The 14256-nt window shown below is 45.5% G+C and overlaps 1 protein-coding gene across 1 annotated transcript; it reads left to right on the top strand.

Moving 5' to 3' along the window:
- Positions 1-4621: 4621 nt before the first annotated feature.
- Positions 4622-13526, top strand: LOC109471251 (polycystic kidney disease protein 1-like 2). The gene is made up of 16 exons (XM_019770530.1): positions 4622-4755; positions 5292-5431; positions 6112-6224; positions 6537-6767; positions 7568-7735; positions 8184-8344; positions 8722-8920; positions 9525-9638; positions 9836-9934; positions 10142-10342; positions 10901-11119; positions 11295-11469; positions 11622-12248; positions 12373-12513; positions 12617-12697; positions 13129-13526. Exons 1-16 carry the CDS (start codon positions 4622-4624, stop codon positions 13524-13526), a joined length of 3201 nt encoding a protein of 1066 aa, XP_019626089.1.
- Positions 13527-14256: the final 730 nt, after the last annotated feature.

Genomic DNA, 14256 nt, shown 5'->3' with positions numbered 1-14256 from the left:
TCTGATGATGACTGGTTTATTTGCAACACGTGCTCAGACATATCGTTGCAACCTTATCTGGCTGAATTAGGGCATGATACAAATCTTGTGTAATTCTTAAAATCCATCACATGTCTATACCCTTACAGATAAGGTACCATTACTAATTCATCAAAATCAATTCTACAAATATAGGCGCCATCTTGGATCTATGCAACCCACCAACATGGTGTCAGAAGCCGTTATAACCATAACAATTTACGTCATGTTAGAACGCCATACTAAGTTGTTGCTTAGCTAATGCTAGGCGAGTATTAGCTCAGCAACGACTTCCGTGTGTAGAAAAGGGGTCAACTTATTTTGTGTTTGGATTGTTCCTTAACTTTTCCTCACTAATGTACCAAATTTTCTAACCCTCTACCTTTTACCCTCAAAACTGAAAAGTACAAAAAATCTTTCTTGCCTTCTGCTGTTTTCTCTTGGAACAAGTTACCCCAGACCGCCAAAGAATCCCCATCCATTCGTGCATTCAAAAATGAATTAGAGTCTTGCTTTGATAGCATGCCTAGACATCCTCACTACTCTCACGGCCACGGACACCATGTGACTCACCTTACCAGACTCAGGCTTGGTTTCAGCCAGCTGAACTACCACCTATTCCAGCATCACTGTATCAGTAGTCCCGAGTGCAAATGTGGGCATCCAAATGAGACACCAGAACACTATTTATTACACTGCAAATGTTATAATACTGAAAGGACCAAAATGTTGTTATCCATATCTTGTCTTCATCTTGAAAACATACTTCCTTCCGACCCACTCAACGTAAATGACGCCACATTATGTACTTTACTTCTTACAGGTAGCCCCTCCCTCCCATACCCTACCAACTGCCGTATCTTTGATATTGTGTTTAACTATATCCACCACTCTGGAAGATTTGACCAATCTCAATAATGTTATGCTAGGTATTGGTGCGCCAGCCACTTTCATTTTATGTTAATGCTATACTTTATGTCATCTTTATGTTTACATTTGTATTTTGTTTTATGAGCAGCGGATTTACATAAGCACAGCACAACAAGTGCTTCCTATTCAATGCTCAAAAATCCATGTGAATAAAATAAAAAATAAAATAAAATTTCTAACGACATGTACATGTACAAATACACCTTACTGCAGAGGTAGTGCCAACCACTACACCTACAATCCCTACTACAACGGTGCAGAGCACGACGGTAATTACAACCGCGGCAGAGTACACCACCCCGCCGACTACTTCTATTGTCAGCACTGAAACGTCCACGCCGTCTGCTGCTCCTTCAACTACCAGTACTCCCCTCAATGCCACTACAAGAAAGTGGGGTTTCCCTGGTAAATTATGATTTTGTCGTTATTTTTTTTTCTTTCTCACGTCGATGCAACGATTAAAATTGCATCTTAACAACAACTGTCATGAAAACAAAGTATTAAGCATCCAACTAACTATCTAGCCTCTGGCAGAAGTTAGGTAATTTTGTAACTGATTTTTGACATAGTGAACTACTTTGTAAGCTGCACCTATGCAGGCAGAGAATGGGATTTAACATGTTGTTTTTCTCTTTCAGACTCAGAGGAGACGACCACAAGCCCGCTCCCGACACCAATTGTGACCTTCGTTTCACACGTACGCAAAGTCATCAACTAAGTTTGGAAAAGAAGTTATATTGGCATTTGGTTGCAATTGTCTGCAACTTGTTATCATGTCCACAATTAACATGTCAACAATCAGGGTATATATTCACCGAAGCAAAAACACTTCTAAAAGTCTAAATCTACCTGCAGGAACCACCGAAGGCAAGTAAGAGTAGTCTCCAGCAAACCAGAACCATCAACACCATCGCTGACCTGCAGTACGACAAGGACGATCCTGGGAGCATACTGGATCAGCTCATTCCGTACAAGGGCGACAAAGGTTCTTCCCCTGAGGACAGAAAGGTGGGACATAGTACGAGCAAATAGATTAGTTTTGTTTATATCAGTACATGTACACGCTTTGCTCGCATCATTTGCAACACACACACACACACACATCATTTGCACTTTGAAAGTGCGCAATGACCTCTATTAAAGAATCTGAAACGTCTCGGCTACTTTTCATTTGTTCAGGTCGACTCGACAACCTGCACAGACGCCATGGCAGCCCTGGCCAGATTGACTCGCGCATCTTCAGCTGAAGATTTTACAGAGACAACGGCAATGATAACCAGGGACGTCATCGCCCTGTGTGGAACACTGTCGTTAGATGCGCAGGTGAAGATGATGTCATCAATGTCATCCTTATATCTTTCTGGTTCTTCCGGTAGAAATCAACTTTTATCAAAGTCAGATTGACCTCTGGGCTTCGATGAAAAGATGAACAAGGCTGATGTAATTTGCAACACTGCCAAATGAATAATAGCCAAAAAAAGGAAAATAGCCATACCTGCATTGTCATGACTTACGTCTCATTAACCATAAATATTGTAATTGTTAAACAGGCTGAGGGAAGTTACGTGGTGGGAGCCATGGCAGACTCCATCAAGCGAGGTGCAGCTGGAGGAGCCAGTATGGAGGAACTTGCTCCCACGGCTGCAGGTATCCCCGTATCTTGTCTCACGTCAATGTGTCTTGCATACTTAATGAAATGGAATTAGCTGCATTAATAGGAAACATTAACGTGGTCTTGTTGTTTTTCTCCAGCTGTGGTGGACACCGTGGCCTCCCTGATGGAGTCGGGAGGTTTGGAGGCAGTTTCAGATGACGAGGATGACGTCGCAGCTCTGCGCAGGCTTCCCCCGCGTAAACGGGAGGAGTTTCGCCAGAATATGAAGGAGAAACTCCAAGAGAAACAGGAGCGACAGTGGGCATATGTAAGACTCTCTTTAGAGGCAACATACGTAGATATGCAACTCCCTGATATCTTAAATTTTGATGACCAGATTGTTGGTATGATCACTTTGACCATTTTCCTTTTTTCTACAGAAGTAACCAAAGAGCATTCAACAATAAAAATTCTATGTTTTCTGATGTTCGTTTGTTTTTCTAGAGCATTCTAATGTTTTTGCTTTTTGTTTTCTTATTCCGTACCGTCCTAACTGGGTCACGCTTTGTTTTTGCACGCAGCAACGAGAAGTGACCCGGGAATTGAAGAGGAACCTGGACAGCATCGCCGATACTCTACTGGACAGCAAGGGCGGCACTGGACGCGTGGACCTCGGCTCCAAAGCTGTCCAGATGGTCCTTATGAAGACTTCAGGAGGAAGACTGGGAGGGGCAGCTGTCTCTGCGCATGCAGGAGGAGTGACGTTCCCAGGTCCGCACGCACTGAACGAAGGAGGGGTTACTGAAGATGCAGCCATGAAGGCAAGTACTTTGAACTGCGCAATGAATTAGATATAATACTTTTGAAAAGATGTGCTCACTGTAAAGGCAGATGTGTGTGACTTCCACAATTACAATTATCAAAGGTGTCTTTGTAAGAGCATGTGTTGGTATAAGACATTGTGGTAATGGTTAAGCTATTACACCCCGTTCACCCTTGTTTTCGAATCGCGATTGAATCACGATTGAGGTCCAATCCCAATTGACTCGCGATTGCTTTTCTGAATCTGAACGCTACAATCCATCCCTGGGAGGTGGATTCAATCGCGATTGACGGCAATTCCCGTGCGGAAGGAACGCAGTCGCGATTGGATCAGCCGACAAGTGTGAACGCATCCGGATCAAATCGCGATTGGAGGCAATCCGGATTCAATCACGATTGGATCCCAAATGTGGATTTAATGTGAACGGGGTGTTATTCTTGTATTAAGTATATCCCTTACTTACCACAAGATGTTTACATTTTAAGCAGGGAGGTAAAAATGAATGCTCATCAATTGACCTTGATGACCATCTGTTGTAATTCTCTTTGTTTCCTAAAGACGGCTTACAAAAGCCACTCTGGCACACAGTGAACAGACTCTGGTAAATCATAACTAACCTGTTGTTTTATTTTAGGTTGTTGGATATGACCGGAACCCGTATGTGTGGGATGAGTCCGCAAAGGACATCAAGTCATCGGTCGTGGACATTGAGCTGAAGCAACCGGGGAGAGGAACTCTCGAAGTCAAGGTGGCGCTCTTTTACAATGATTGAAACAAGTAGCTTCTGTCAAACAGGAAAACATATTTAAGGCATCATCCCATTTAAATATATCCGCAACCTACGTATATATGGAGGCATCCCAAATACCCTTCAATCAAGACAATATCGTGTTTAAGATAAACAAACAACTGCAGATCCAAAGACAGCCTCTAGGGGTCCCAAAACGCCACTGTTTGCTCAGTGGAAAGGACAAACCCAAAATACCGAATCCTCTCCGGCGATCCGCCCACAAAGCAATCATTCAACAAACTATTAATACAAGAATATATTGTAAAGCATAAAATTGTAAAAGAATATTGTATATCATATATTGTAAAAGCATAAAACATGTTGTAATATTGATGGATGTAATAACATTAGTCCTTATGTTTTACTGCAGGACCTGTCGGAGGACATCACTGTGGTGTTGAAGAACGCCCCTGACATGTTCCCTGCCCCCCGCCTGGTGAAGTACTCCCCGTTCCCTAACGACACCATGGTGTACCGGACCTTCAGCGCCAGGAGGAACCAGACGTACGGAGTGTTAGTCAGCCTGGTGGCCCCTTACCCGGGCGCCGTCATGTACGGGAAGCTGGGAGACTTCCCCAACGAGACGGACTATGAGTTCAAGTAAGGTCCCATTATCATAGGATGGAGATCGTTTGTCAGTCGATATGCGACAATAAGAAAATTAGATCACTAAAGCATGATTAAGAGATCACTGTAAGACGTTGAATATCACTGATTGACCGTTATTTTTTTTTTACATTCCAACATTTCATGACTAAAAATAGCGACGGCACACTCAAGTTATTTTACGCCGCCACCAGCACAGAGGACAAATACAGGGCACAAGGTCGGTGGCATGTCAGGACTCGATCCCGGCACCTCTTGGCTCCGAGTCGAGCACTCTGCCGCTACGACAGACGACCCCACGTTAAAATCTTTCAAAATTGTCAACACTCAATGGTCTCTCAATGATCTCGCCAAATAAAATCACCATATATGTGAAATCGTCTAGAATGGATACCATTTTGAATGCAGTCTACGTTTATTATGCTATCTTAGATACAGAAGTAAAAGTTTATACATAGTATATGAAAAAGATATTTTGTCCAGTGCTTATATGTTTATAATGTAAGATCTATCCATGCCTTAACCCACAGGAAGGAGTTCAGCTGGGATGACTTCATCGCTAAGACTGTTCCGCCTCACGGCGACGTCCACACCACCTACACGGTACTGCAGCCGGACATGGCAGTGGGCAACGGTACTGAGGAGTACACCATAGGGCTGCAGGTGGACGGTACGTGACGCCATGGATTCATTGAATATTTTTTTTTATATTCCAACATGTAATCACAAGACGTGGCGTATATAAATGGCGCTACCAACACAGGGGACAATACAATACTCACCTGGGCGAAGTGAGGAAAGTCGTGTAAAGTACCTTTGCCAAGGGCACAAGATCGGGCACAAGGGCACAAAGTCAGGACTCGAACCCGGGACTCTTGGTTCCGAGTCGAGCACTCTGCCGCTACGCCACACGACCCCACAACTTGTCATTGAATTTTGCAATTACTATTGCAAATAATTGCTAGTAACTGCTTCTAGTTGTGAGAATGCTTTTTACATGACATTTGTGACAACTTGTTAAGTATGTGCCTTAACAAGTTTTATGTACGGGAACGGGTTGAATACATATTGCATCTTATGTGTCGGTGCAGGAAATGTTGATGAATTTACCCAAAATGTGCATCTCATCATCATACGAAATGTAACAATTACTGATATTTTACTCCCGGGTGCATATTTTTCATTAAGAATCCTACAGGCTAGGATGATACAAACTGATCATTCTTCCGATAATATTGCACGCACAATAATAAAGTTAAGTAGGAATGTTGCACCAGGTGTAGTTATCCATGTCTTTTTAGACTTTTTTCACGGTAATACCCGTTGTGTTCCGTTTCTTTATCTGTCCAGGCTGTCCACCAGAGGGATGTCCCTACTCGGTGGACATCACGCGGCTGGACTGCGTGTTCTGGGACCCCGGGATAGACGCAGAGCTGGGCTCATGGAAAAGAGACGGCTGTCGGGTAAGAAATACAACTGTCATGGGACGAAAAGAAAGTGTACCTTTCCTGGAAATGTTCTTCATGAGTTCTAGTACCTTCCTACCTGCCTACGTACCAAGGGCATTATTTAGTCCCTTGTTTCTTTCTGGTAAGTTCCTATTAGTTACACGGTCCTGGGCCCTAGACTCTGCTACCTTAAAACTAAGACGAGTGTCTTTCACGATCTTGTCTTTCACCACTTTGGGTGCATGGAATTGGTTGGGAAACGCCTGAAGGTATACCTTGTAAACTTAAGATATCGTTGCAACTATTAACGCGCGCATTAATTTCCAGGTGAGCCCCGCCTCCACCCTGGCCCACACGGTCTGTCTGTGTAACCACCTGACGGGGTTCGGTACCTCCGGGGGGACCGAACCCAACAGGATCAACTTCAAGACCGTCTTCTCCAAGTTCCAGGACCTGGTCAACAACTACGCCGTGTGGACCACCATGGTGGTAGTGATGGGGATGTACTTCGTCATGATATATCCTGCTCGCAGGAAGGACAAGGCAGACGAGCAGAAGGTGTGTTGTTTGTCCGGATTCTCACAGATTCTTTCGCTCTCTCGATGTTCATCTCTTATTATTATTAGTAGTAGTAGTAATAATAATAATATTCTATAGCTGCAATGAGTTTATTCGTCGCTTGAGTAAACAATGTCTTACTCTTTTTTATCATCTCTTGCTCCCTTGGGAAATTGGTCCTTTGTCTTTGAAGTCAGTCCTCCATACATAGAGTAAAATTGTGCACACGCGCTCTTATAAGAGTCTTAATGAGCGTCGTACTTGTTGGGTCCTAGCTAGAGTAGCAAAGTCAGTCCTCCATACATAGAGTAAAATTGTGCACACGCGCTCTTATAAGAGTCTTAATGAGCGTCGTACTTGTTGGGTCCTAGCTAGAGTAGCAAATTCAATGGCTACTTGTTTTTTGTTAATAATTTCCAACATCTAATCACAAGACGTGGTGACGGCACGCTCACGTTTTTCAAACTTATATTATTGCCGCCACCACTGACACAGGGGACAATACAATACTTATTTTCACCTGAGCGAAGTGAGGAAAGTCGTGTTTAGTGCCTTTCCCAAGGGCACAAGATCGGTGGCATGTCAGGACTCGAACCCGGGACCTCTAGGTTCCGAGTCGGGCACTCTGCCGCTACGCCACACGACCCCACAACGATGGCTACTTGTTCTGATATCTTTAGCATGTGTTCAAAACAGACCACATGAACTGACCGGTCAAGTTTCGTATCTCCATCATTCACGGAGACAGTGTAGTTTTTGATATTCTATCGTGCTTGGCCTATGTCTCTTTGTTTTCTCAGTGGAGTATCAAGAACGTGCACGGCAACCGCCGCCGCCATCGCAGCCGGTTCCTGGTGCGGGTGGACACGGGGCACGACTGGGGAGCCGGGACTCGGTCCAAGGTCGTCTTCGTCCTGACAGGAGATAAGGGCAGCACGGGCCCGAGGTCGTTTCAGCAGGACGACATGGTTAGTAATACAAACACACCTCTCGCTCCCAGTCTCTCTACGTCTTCCGTATTCAGGCTTTCTTTATCTTTCTCCATATATAGAACCTGTGTCTCTGATCGGGAAGCTCAGGATCTTCTGAGGTAACAGGTAAGGTTCTTTTCCCAAGAATTGAACTTGTTTACATGATTTCATGTGAGCATTTTACATTTTTCTTTATGGTGTCTCCTTTGAGCCAATTTTGCACATTTATTTTGCAGACCTTCCACCTGCATCTGTATCTGTATCTGTGTATAGCCGGTGCGGTATAACCGCACGCGCGCGCCCTTCTGCGTAACAAACCCGGAGACCAGCTTCACAGGTACGCGGTGCGGTGGCAGCTGGCTGTATTATACCAAACGACATGTTACACCTAGCCTTTCCATGCATGACGTGTAATATATTCATTACACCACATTCTGTTCTGCAGACCTTCCAGACCGGAGGCGTGAACACGTTCCTGTTGACGATCCCGCAGAAGCTGGGCGGTCTGACCAGCCTGACGGTGTGGCACGACAACTCGGGGGAGGGTCGCCACGCCTCCTGGTTCCTGGAGAGGGTGGAGGTCATCAATCTGCAGACAAACAAGAGGTATCATTTTATTTACTTACTTCTTCATCCCTGGTGAGACATAAGAGCATTGCCTTTTTTCACCAGTGATAATAGAGTATTAAACCAGTCTCTTTTGAAACACTCGCACGACGCAAGGTGATATATCGTCGCCGTAAAAAATCGTCATTCATCTCATGATGTATGGGATAGACATTTTGTATTGTTTTGTGTCAGCATTATCTTTCTTTTCCATGTAATAAAATGGACATGCTTCAAGACTTTTTTTGAAACTCAATTAAGAAGGTTTGACGGTAGCTACCGAAAGTTCGTGTCAGTAAAAATGTAATTACCATGATTTGAGCGACTGTCACCCCACTTGGGCTGCTATTAAAGAGACTTTTTATTGTTTTCCGCAGAACCCAGTTCATGTGTAACGACTGGCTGGGGGTGGAGCACGGAGACGGCTGTCTCAAGCGGACCCTGCCCCCCACAGCGGAGACGGACGTGTCCCTGGGGCAGCGCTTCAGCCTCAAGCTGAGGGAGAAGTTCAAGGACGGGCACGTCTGGCTCTCCGTGGTGACGTCACGCCCCAAGAGCTACTTCTCCCGCGTGCAGGTGGGATCTGTGTCATGCCAAATTTTTGACCATGTCAAATATTCGCCCTAACCCCTGCTTAGGGGTTTCAGTTATACAAGTCAAGTCAAAATTTATTGTACAATGATTGTAACAGATACTATGTATGGGAGATAATAATAAGATTACTAGCTTGTATGAGTCTATCAAGATTCTACACATAGGTTTAACGGGTATCATGTCTGGCAAATGTTGAATAGAACTAACTAAGAGTTAGTACACCTCTAAACGTATGTTCTAAGCTACGCATACTATTTTCATTTAGAGTACAATGAGGAGTTGTATACATACTATGCAGGTTCTATGTGTATTACTAAAAGAGTGTTGACTAAATTACTGACTAAGATCTATTACAATCCTACAGGTGCATAGCTACGTTATACATGAGATTCGGTGTGGAGGAGGGGTGGTCGCGCAGTGGAGACTAACCCTAACCCTAACTACAACCCTACACAGGCTTATTACCCCACACAGCAAAAATATTGGTGGGCACCGGACGCTTCAGGATTTATGTTACGTGAAGTTTGTTTGGGAAATTTTTAGAATATATATAGTACATTAATTGCTGTATTTTCTCATATCATAGCGACTGTCGTGCTGCCTTTGCCTCCTGTTCTGTAAGATGATCACCAGCGCCATGTGGTTCAGGGGGGCCGGGCAGGGGGCATCCAGCGTCGTGCTCACCATCGGGTCTGTCGAGGTACTTGTTCATCTCTGTTATCTCTTTCATTACTAAGGGTAAGGTTAAACTTGCACCCAACACAATGTAATTCAAGCATAGCGAATGTTGACTGAATCTTCGGACGCATGGCGTAACGAACATTTCAAATGTTGTTGGCAAGTGGTTATATATGTAGAATACTTTGTTGAAAGTAACCGGATGTTTCTTTGGCACAGTTGACTGCGGAGACGCTGTTGGTGAGCCTCTGGACCACGCTGCAGGTGTTCCCCACCAACTTCATCATCGTGCAGATTTTCCGCCGATGCCGCCCAAAGGTGAGGTCTCAATTTCACTTTCTGGTCGGCGAGCATGCCATTGAATTGTGCGATAGATAGATACTATTAGATTTTAATTCATTGTAGCATGACACCCATATAAGGCAAGCTAAACTCCAAGATTGGGCGGTCGGAAAGGACACATGCTGAAGAAGATTGGCCCTGTATATCTAAATATAAACTTGATCACGTCTTGTTTCATACCAGGGCGTGCCGAAGTCTTCCGGCCTGCAGCTGCCCTACTGGTCCGTGTACGTGGGCTGGACGCTGCTGGTCCTGACCACCCTGGCCTCGGGGTTCTTCCTGCTGCTGTACAGTCTGGAGTGGGGCAGGGACAAGTCCATCCAGTGGCTCACAGCGTTCGGACTGTCGTTCCTACAGTCCATGGTGGTGGTCCAACCAGCAGAGGTGAACACGCTTAATTATCTTTCTTATTACAAACACCAAACACAGGAGGAACTGTGTTTTTGTTCAATATTATTCCTTTATAGACTTAAGTTTGCTCTAGGAATGCTTTATCTTGTACCTTGGTTTACACAAAGAGGCTGTCAATGACCTGAGTTCCATTAAGTTTGTATGTTTCTTTTTAATTTTTTGTTTGTAATTTTGCTAAAGGCTGTTGTCTTAGCCTTTGGGACCTCAATCCTCTGTGCTTGTCGCGCGAAGAAGAGCGACACCGACGACAAGGACGAGGATGTTGAGGCAGGGAAACGTCAGCCTGTCGATGGCAAGTATTACACATTGTAATATGTACCTATTCCCACTAGTAGCACACTTTTCTCTCACACACACACACACACACACACACACACACACACACACACACATACATACATACAGTCTGACCCTTCCAGAATCAGCCAACCAGCATGGCGACGGTCGTGTCACGAGTTAAGAGCATAGTTCGGTGTTACAGCTTTGTGTAACGTTTTGATCACATTTTGTGCAGAGACCCTCCCCGCCGAGCCGCTGGCCGCCTGGTCAGAGCTGAAGGAGACAGAGCAGCTGAAACAGCAGCGCGCTGAGAGGAAGAACTGGCTGCAGCTGACCAACAACGGCGGGCAGTGCATTCTGGGTATCATAATCATCACTGCTGCCATCCTGATGGTCCATGAGGTGTGGAGTCCTTCCGCTCCTGCCATCAACCAACGGCTCAAAGCTGGGTTCTCCAACGGCACCAACCTGGTAGGATCATCAATTGCATTCCCTTCCCTGCATTGGTCTTAATGTGGTCTCCTCTTCATCATCGTAGTCTTGGAAACGTTCTGAGGCAGATTAGATTTTTTCAGATGTTTGCTTCAGAAAGCATATAGCAATTTAGAGCAGCATCTTTTGCTCTAACGAACACCTTTTGTTGCAGGTCAAGACACAGAGAGATGTGCTGCCCTGGCTTGAAGGTGCCTTCGCGCGTAAGCTGTACCCGACACAGCAGTACAACGGCGACGCGCTGGACTGGAGGGACAGTATGTTCATCAGCGACATGCCTGCCTACCGTGTGGGACCGGTCCGCCTCCGGCAGATCAGGGCTCGCACAGGTAGAATCAATCAGTCAATCAATACGTCCATAAACCAATTAAAAGTTTCCTTTGAGTGAATGGACGGAATAATCTATAAATTAGAAATCAAGAAAAGTGTGGGTTGGATAGTTTAGATTTGTTAGTAATTTATATTTTGTTTGCTTTCTCAGGCAAGTGCGACGTTCCACAGCCGGCTCTTCACGCCAACAAGACGTGCGTGATGCCATACGTCAGCGGGATAGCAGGTGAGGCAGCCGCGTCCTTCCCGGAGTCGACGCCTGCGACATTCAGTCACGTTGTCCACGGGACGATGGGCTCGTACGGTGGACCTGGCTACCGCGTCAACCTCGGCGAGATGCAAACTGAGATGATGGAGACGCTGAGGATCCTGAAGGCAAACCGGTGGATCGACCCGTACACGGCAGCTATCGTGTTGGACCTGACCCTGTACCACGCAAACGCGAATCTGTTCAGCACAGTGTGCGTGCTTTTCGAGTTCCCTCCGTCAGCAGAGGCGATCGCGACCCTCCGAGTGTCCACATTCCCGCTGACCGCGCAGGGCATGGCTCCCACCATCCTTTTTGTGGCCAAGGCAGTGTTCGTCGCCTGCCTCCTGTACGTCATCATCCGGCTGGTGAAGAACGCGCGTAAGGAAGGAAGGTCCTTCATCCTCCAGGTCTGGACCATCGTGGAGGTCGCGTCGATCGTGACGTCACTCTACGTCATCGGGGCGATGGCGTCAAAGGACGCGTCCGCGGGCAAAGCAAAGACGCTCATCAGCCAAGAACTGCAGAAGGGTGCGTAGTTTGCCGTCTACATTCTATGCTTACATAATAATTGTTGCATTTCTGCTTTAATTGATATGACTTAAATTCCATAGAATGCCTTAGCCTGGCTTTTTATGTAATATTTCAAATTCAGAACAACGCAGTTTCGTGGACCTGACCGATGTGGCCTTCTGGAGTGACCAGTTCACCGTCGCCGTCGCCATAGTGATCTGGCTGAACCTGGTGAAAATCTGCAGCCTGTTGAGGGTCAGCGCCCGGGTTCGCACGTACCTCGGTGAGTACTGATACGGAGCTTGCAGTCATGTGTGTTAGCGGCAGCAATGATGTCAACGCGGGCCTCGGTGGACTGATGTATCTTATTTGTATTCCATTTCCAGATACCCTCATCAACATCCGCATGCAGCTGCTGGGCAGCCTGGCCATCTTCATCCTGACCGTCACGGGCTTCAGTATGTTAGGTGAGTTGGTGGTCTGTACGTAGCGCTCTACTAAAGTTTTGCGATCATGCAGTTTATTTTGGAACTTTTCGGTGGTGAGTTGATGGACTGTTAAGAGCCTTTACAATATATAGTTTTGAACTCGTGCTTTATTTTTCTCTCAAAGTATTCCGTAGTGAAGAGTGGACGGCGGTTTCTCGAGGGCTTTCATCTACCCAGTCCTGATTAAGCGTTGTAAACCAATAAAGCATGACTAGACAACACATTTCTGTCCCTTTACCATTTTTATTCTTAGCCTTACGCATCAGTGTCACCAGGCCCTTCAGCTTTCCGTCGGCATTGTATTCCTACTACCGGATGTGATCTACGTACATGTACATGCCAGCATTCGATGGCCGTTGCTAGTGGACACTTGCTCACTCCTCGCTCTCTCCTATATTTTGTCTTCACAGGCTATCTCCTGTTCTGCCCGTACGTGGAGACCTTCCGGTCCCTGTCAGCCGCCACAGTCGGCCTGACGTTCCTGCCGTGGGGAGAGGTGAGCTATGACGTCCTCGCCACACCAGGCGAGTTGGTGGGGCCGCTGTTCCTCTTCTCGTCCGGCTTCACGATCCTGTACCTGCTGCTCAGCTTCACGGCGGGCGTGTTCGTCAGCGCGACCTCCTCCATGATGGGGGAGAAGGGGCGAGGCAAGGCCGCGGCGGCACGGCAGCGGAAGAACAGGCATGCCAAGGCCGCTCGCGAGGCCAGGGTCGCCGCGCCTCCGGCGCGTAACACTCGGCACTACTGCAACTGTGATGAGGGTAACGAGTGTTTTGGTCAGACCCATACAGCTGAGACACAGGTGTAGATCAGACTGGATGAATGAATGAATGAATGAATGAATGAATGAATGAATGAATGAATGAATGAATGAATGAATGAATGAATGAATGAATGAATGAATGAATGAATGAATGAATGAATGAATGAATGAAAATTGGCCTTTGTAATTCGAGTAAGGACATATGAGCTTTACTAGTACTGAGCCCCATATCAAGCTGGTTTAAGATCACTTGTCAATGAATCATTAGCAAAAACATTATACGGCTGTACTATGCTATTAACAAATTTGATCTGCAAGGTTTCCATCCACGCAATACCTTTTGATTTTACCTTTTGTCCATGGATAGTGATTGATTGATTGATAGATGAATTGTTAATAATATAGATGTAAATAAGATGACTTGCTTCAAATGTACAGGAAACCGGTAAAATCAAAGGAAAGTCACAGACAATCAATGGCATATCTGATGCAAATTGAATTTCAAAGTAGCAGTTATTTCCACTGAATGGGTTAACCAGCCGAATGTAGGATAACTGTTTTATTGATGATTGGCATTGCTGAGACGACAATGTCTGTAAATAGAGTTAATTGATGATTGATGTAAATAGAGTTGATTGATGTTGATATTTTGCATGCTGACGAGAGTTATCATAAATAAAAGCTATCTTATCGATGTTCTATCCATACTGAAGTTCCTTGTTGGAAATATCCAGTGCATACACAAGTTTATTGTTGCACCATATTTGGGACCAAG

This window comes from Branchiostoma belcheri, unplaced genomic scaffold (assembly GCF_001625305.1).
Source record: "Branchiostoma belcheri isolate BF01 breed outbred unplaced genomic scaffold, Haploidv18h27 scaffold243, whole genome shotgun sequence".
In the NCBI taxonomy this organism is placed as follows: domain Eukaryota; kingdom Metazoa; phylum Chordata; class Leptocardii; order Amphioxiformes; family Branchiostomatidae; genus Branchiostoma; species Branchiostoma belcheri.
The sequence above is the reverse complement of the archived record's forward strand: the minus strand, read 5'-3'. Positions and strand labels throughout refer to the sequence as shown.